Genomic DNA, 6,544 nt, shown 5'->3' on the forward strand with positions numbered 1-6,544 from the left:
ACGAAGAGCGTAGACGGACCGCTCTAAATTCAGCGTAGAGCGTAATTGGCCCATTTTGCGTAGAGCGTATTCGGCATTTTAATTCTACGTAGTGTTGTAGCTACTTGGAAACGTAAAGCGTAATTGAGAAATTTCCTGAATTCAGAGTAATACGAAGCCAGCTTTCAAAATTCTGTGTATAGCGTTGTTGGGACCCCCCATGCAGGCCCCCATAGAGACGATCATTCTGGCATGTATAATACCTTCGCTAAGAGAATACCGTACAGTACTACCAATGCAAATACACTTCCTGCAATTATGCTTCAAAATTATAACATGATTGTAATCCGCAATTTCTTTCGTGAATGATTGGCTATGATGACAGGATTACCAGCGTTCTATGGAAACCTAGTCTTTATCGGACAAGGCACCCCTATGTTTGCCCCCTTTTCTGAATGGTAAAACCCGGCATAAATTGTAGCGAAGCGGGGGGTGTCCAAAAGCCATCCTAGAGTATTTCATTTTGACACTCGAAATCACAAATACAAATTGTACAATAAAAAAAACAAAAAAAAAACTTGCAAATCATACCAAGACCCAAAGAAATCTGACGAGTCAACCATAACTTTCAGCTGCGAACACACTGACCAAGAACATAACCCTTCCACGGAAGGCTGTCTCCTTCCCCGGGGGTAGAATATGCCAAAAATAAGCCAAAGTCCAAACCTCTGCTTGGAGAGTAGGTATTCAGCTGTTACTTTGTGGGGGGAGGGGGGTAACGTTTTTTACATGTCCCTTTTTTTTTTCGCATGACCGCCACACACAGGAAGGTGCGGCATTTAACGGTGACAAAGGGATGTACATCTGCCACAGTGAAGATTGGTAACAAACCTACAACAACAAAAACGTATTTCCTTTCTTGCAGCTATTTTGCATAAATTTTTGCCGATATAACAAACCGTGTGCCATGCCACGCCTCATGTGAGTCTTCTAATCATGTACAAAACATACCAATTTCACGACATATACGTTGTGGAATTTTCCACAAAAGTACCGCTTCAATACTAACCTTCCCTAAAATTGTGGTCCTCGGTTTTACAAGCCAGGGGTGGAAGATTTTCAGTGTGCAACTTGAGATCCTGTCGGGCATGTTGAAGCGACCATCTTTTTTCTCCGCCTTGCCGGGCCACACGCCCGTAATCCATTTACACAACAACACGGCGAGAACGGCAGCCTCCCACTGGTGATGCATATAATCACCTTATAACTGGCTATTCTCGCTTAACGTCAGAAAATTGGAACATTTTGCTTCCTGCTGCCAAGTCTAAAAATTTCCTGACACACGCGTCTATTCACTGTCAACACACCGAGACGTGGGGGAACCCGCCCGCCGGCCTCGCGCGCTGATTGGTCCAGAGGACATACGTCATCATGACGTTTCATACGTCACAACAAGAGCCTTATCTAAAACAGCCCCAGATGTTGTTGGGGTCTTCGGGGAATCTGGGCTTGGGGGATAGAAAATCGTATCTTCTCATCGTTCTCTGACAAACTAACTTACTGGCCCGTTATTTTACATGATCTCACATAAGTTCGGCAGTTGCACTGTTGCGATAGATACAAGGTTTGCCCTGGAACTGTTTTGAGCGGTCTGAAGCTTGGCTGCCGAGCGGATTCCACAGCACAGACACCCACACTCGTAGGGGGTAGGATTCGTGGGGATTCGTGTCCGGTCACCAGCAACACATCTGGATCTAATAAAGGACAGGACCCATGTGTTTCTGTATCAGTCTTGCCCAAGCCGTGGTCGAGTGTGGTTTAAAATATGTTACATCCTTTCAGTATTAAAACCAAGAACGTCCTTGGTTAATTATATCAACGTTGTCAAAGCTCCTTCAGTCTATTTACTGTCATCATGCGCTCCTAGCGGCAGGAATGAAAATATGCCGCCGGGCCCCCAGGAAGCCAGCGAGAGATATTTGTGCAAACTCAGACACACCATGGAGTCACACAGAGTGGAGTCGGGAGCATCTTCATCTGGCTGGCAGCATGGTGCTGTTATCTTTACTCCCAAACAACCAGGACAGGTCAAGAGACCTACGGTAAGTTAGGTAACTCCATGTAACTGTTACAAACAGTTATTGAATTGGGATGTACAGAAAATGTGTAAATAAACGAAAAGGATCGAAATGGAACGAAATGTAAAAAAAAAAAACGTTGATCAACGATACTGTGGCTCAAAATACATCGTTGAAAGTAACGTTAACTCACTGTGTAACGTTAACAGTTACAGGATTAAAATACACATTTTCTTTTAAATTGAAACTTTGCAAAAGGCATCACACTCACTAGTACTGCATGCACACGCCTCCTTGGGCACACAACCCCTTTGTTTGTCCAAGGACAATTGGGCTGGATTGTCACAACACGTCTGAGAACCTCTGAACCGTCCTCTTGGCAGGGAGCCCGTCACTCCTATCAACACCTTGAGTGTCTCCACAAGTCTTTTTTGAGTGAAACTGAAGATAATTGGCTATATAATGTCCTTGGTTTGTATGATGTTGCCAATCACTCTAGATGTGTTTGACAGTTGGTAAGTTCATTTTGGGCCTGGGTTTATGGAAAAGGCAGGGTGTCAGGCCACTCAGATCCCCCCATTCATATCCTCACAAATTATGACACACCTACATAGCTGCGCCCTCTAGTGGAATGCATCAAAACTCCTTCAATACACTGGGAACTGATAAGCATATAACATATAGCGAAAGTAGAAATAAACTGACCTATCTATTTGAAATTGAAGTTTTAATCAGAATATTTATGTTAGCTTAGGTGATAGATGATGATGATGATGATGAGGTGATAGATAGCTTGCTTCTGCTGTGCTGCCAAATTTCAAAGAATATGATTATAGAAATTAGTCTTACATTTTCTGAAATAAGAACCTAAAAATTAGTAAAAAAAGAAAGAAAAAGGGATTTCCTGTTTGTTATACCATATCTGTGAGTTCACCTATTTTCATCACCCACATTACCACCTGAGGTTTAAAAATTTAGGCATCTTTTTTTTTGAGCATGTTTCGCACCTGGGTCTGCTTGCATCAGTTTTGCGGCGTTCAGTGGATACCAAAGGGCAATGGACACTCCTCTGCCAAATGGATACTGCCTTGCCATCGTAATGATCTGCTTATATAGAGATTAGTCATTTAAGCTTGAAAGTCATTTTAGTCAGTCCTAGTGGATAAGAAAATAGAATTATTAGACTCACCTACATTCTCATGGTGAGTGCACACCTTCTGCACCTGAAACACATAACATTACATTCAATACATTGTGTATTGGCAAACATTTTGCCACTGAGCATTTTAAAACATTAACGTTACAGCATTATCAGATTTTGACAAGTTGTCAAAAGTCATGTGTTGAAACAGGCTTCTGTAACATTATAGATATATCCCATTGACAAGTATGTTGTTTCTTAGTAAGATTGATTCCTTTGCTAATTCTTTTTAGCTAGTCTGTCTGATTTTGCCTTCCAGTTTCTACAGGTGTACAGAAAGTGCAAGATGAATCAAATTGAGTGAAATGGAATGAAATGGAGCAAAATGAAACTAAATGGAGTAAAGTGGAGCGGATTGGAACAAAATGGAAGAAAAAACAAAACAAAGTAGATCACGAACAGCAAGGCAATGGAATTGACTAGAATACGTTGTTGGTAAATAGATGTCCAGAGTAATAAGTACGTGTAGAATGAAATGGATGGCAAATGAATATATTGTACACTTTAATTTACCCAGAATGAGGCAAGCTTATTAGATGTTTTTGTTGTGTTTGTATGGCTAAATTCTCGTAAATTACATAATACTGTACATTGTGTATATCATATAAGTGTAAGTTAGAGGTCACATGAATGTCCAATACAGAAGTGTGGAGACAAGCTCACTTTTGGGCGTGCACCACTGCCATGCACCAGTTCCGGGGACTGATCAGGTGATGCTGTTGGGGAGGGCACAGGTGAGGAGTATGGGGATGAACAAAGCGAAGAGTTGGTCACCGAGTCCTGCTGATGGAGTTGGCTTTGGGTCTGGAGCAGAAAGAGTCTAAGGATTAAAATTGGGTAACCGGAAACAATGGGCTAGGGTCTTGGCTGGGCTACCTTTCAGGGCTACCCTTTTGTGACTCGATGGGTGTGCATGGGGGTTTGGTTACCTAACCTCTGGGTGGGCTGTTTAGGGGTAGTGGGGTGGAGTTGGATTAATGTGCTATTAGCAACTCAAGTGTCAGCCCTGTGTTTGACATCGTAAGTTGACAATCAAGTGTTGCTTCCTCCCGATTCTAAAGAACTGGGGATACGGTGAACATGTCCAAGTCATCTCAGGCAGCGCTCGCTGATCATTGATCCCAATATTGAAGTGTAAGCAGTTTTTAAAAATTCTTCAATACCAAAGTGGACATTTCGGTATTCTCATACTGCAGATGATTTGCAAAGTTAAATTGTAGGAGGGAAACTTTCCTTAAAAGCTAGTCACCATAGAGCATCCACATGTAGATACCATATATATAAGTATGTTGGACTAGGCCAGTTAAGTGACAGTCCTCTGATTGTTCTTGCCTATAGGGCCACACTGATTTTATGGTGACATCTCTGCGCGCATTGATTTTTGCCTGTTCTCGGAAAAAAAAATCACTGAGGTTCTGGCCTGAGTGCCATCCTCCGTAGTCCATGGTAGCGTGACAACAGGGAGGCGGCAGTAACTACAGAGGATGGCACCCAGGCTGCCGAAGCTTCACGGAAATCAAGAACAGTACAGTGCCGACTCATAAATGCCGCAAAATGTCTTAAAAGTCGCTACGTACTACCACAAATTCACAGTACCAGCTTTGTATTCCTGTGGTTTAGCAGCATTTGGGGGGGTGGGGGTAGAATATTTTATTCGCCTGCGCGCACTAGTTTGGGGGTCATCCATAAAATTAAGTCAGTGTGATGTAATGATACGAAAAGAATTGACCATACTTGCTATTAGCCTCTACCAGGCACCGCGGATCGCTGGAAAAATATTAGAAATTGGCCGAAATAAAGGGATAGTATACCAGAGTCAGAGAAGATCCCGGGCCATAGAAGCTCCAATTTGCGACCCACTTCACTCTGCCTGGTAGAGGCTAACTTGCTATATGGAACTTCAATACGCACCCCTAGGGCATGCCGTTCCTGGGATGGCGTGGAGTTAAGTGATGTTGATGTAGACGTGGCATCGCTCTGCGGACTAGGAAGGCTCTTTAACTCCCAGTCCAGTAGATCCAACATCAACTCCAGTGAGTCTGGACGCTTTGGCCAAAAATTATCATCTTCCATCTTTATCTGCCAATAGATGGATTGAAAAAGGGGTCTTACACTGCAGTAGTAGATTGAAATACAAAACAAATGGCACATTCAAACCAGTGTACCACACCATTAGCAACATAGATTGTGTACACAAGGGGGAAATGTCCACACCAAAGGGCAATATGTACATGTAGATAAAGTAAATTGATGTGGAAAAATCCTGTTGACTCATACTTCCGCATCGTGATCTGAAACAGTTAAATTTGTAAACAAGCTTCACAAAAACACTACTAGTACTCTGGTCCATGGTAGATTTATGTCAGAAAACAACAGTTATTTACAAAATTGCATCTGTTGGTAAATGTTCTGACATAAGGCCCTGTAATCATTCAGCATTTGGTGTTAGTCATGATAGGGCGCAGTGACACCAATTTAATTTGTTGGTTCTCGGATTGGCCTGATCTTTTTTTTCATATTTGAGAAAAAAGATTCTGGTTCTGAATCAACTCAAATATGCCAATATTTTGCCCCCAACAGTTGAGGAAAGTCCTTTTCTTCCTAGTTGTTACAGTTTTTTCCATCTATCAATGCAGTGGTTTGATTAGATGGTTCAAAATTCATTGTTTGAATATTAACCCAGCCTTTTGTGTTGACTTCATGGCTCCTATTGTAGCATTTAGGGCTATAATAGAATGCCTAGACACGTTTTTATTTTTTTCGCCCTATCTCTTCATATTTTTTCTGAAAAAAATCCGAGAACCAACAAATTAAATTAGTGTGGCCTAACATAACAAAGCTTGTTTACGAGTCAACCTATTTAGATACTAGTATTATTTCATACAAAAGTATGGTGGTGTGAACTCCTGATATTATTGTTAGGACCTGAGTTTGTTTAGACAATCCCTCATTGACATTTTGCAGATAATCTCTGTCTTTTTTCCTCGGTTCTCTCAGTATTACTAGTAACTCTTGTCTACATTCAAATTCTATTGAAAAGTATTACTAAATACTCCATGAGTATAAATTTAATATTGTGAAAAGAAATAGGCTCTACATGGTACTTATGATGGGCTTTGTATGTGCCATAGCTTACCTACTGGGTACTGGTCTTTCTACTTACCCTCCCAGGAATGCACAAACTGTGCCGGCTGGTACAGACTACAATGTGTCCAAATATGCCGAGAATTTGGAGCAACCTTCAAAAAGGCGTTGTATACAGATAACGTGCCAGAAAAAGACGTTT

At 41.7% G+C, this 6,544-nt stretch overlaps 2 protein-coding genes across 3 annotated transcripts in view; one reads left to right on the forward strand and one right to left on the reverse strand.

The window, feature by feature from the left end:
- LOC109470756 (rho GTPase-activating protein 7-like) overlaps window positions 1–5,467 on the reverse strand; it is a 30,991-nt gene extending 25,524 nt beyond the window's left edge. Inside the window, exons 1-3 of one of the 2 annotated variants that reach the window (XM_019769820.1) lie at window positions 5,170–5,467; window positions 3,922–4,062; window positions 3,247–3,280 (exon numbers count right to left, since the gene is read on the reverse strand). In XM_019769820.1, the coding sequence (XP_019625379.1) occupies window positions 3,247–3,280; window positions 3,922–4,062; window positions 5,170–5,409 (415 nt within the window). In that variant the 5' untranslated portion in view covers window positions 5,410–5,467. Of the gene's footprint in view, window positions 1–1,048; window positions 1,385–3,246; window positions 3,281–3,921; window positions 4,063–5,169 lie in introns of those variants that run through there. The other variant, XM_019769821.1, reaches the window with a different exon arrangement.
- LOC109470757 overlaps window positions 1,891–6,544 on the forward strand; it is a 38,313-nt gene continuing 33,659 nt past the window's right edge. The window contains exon 1 of the mRNA XM_019769827.1: window positions 1,891–2,081. The gene's annotated coding sequence lies outside the window, so the exon portion shown is untranslated. The remainder of the gene's footprint in view (window positions 2,082–6,544) is intronic.

This window comes from Branchiostoma belcheri, unplaced genomic scaffold (assembly GCF_001625305.1).
Source record: "Branchiostoma belcheri isolate BF01 breed outbred unplaced genomic scaffold, Haploidv18h27 scaffold230, whole genome shotgun sequence".
NCBI classification, from domain to species: Eukaryota; Metazoa; Chordata; class Leptocardii; order Amphioxiformes; family Branchiostomatidae; genus Branchiostoma; species Branchiostoma belcheri.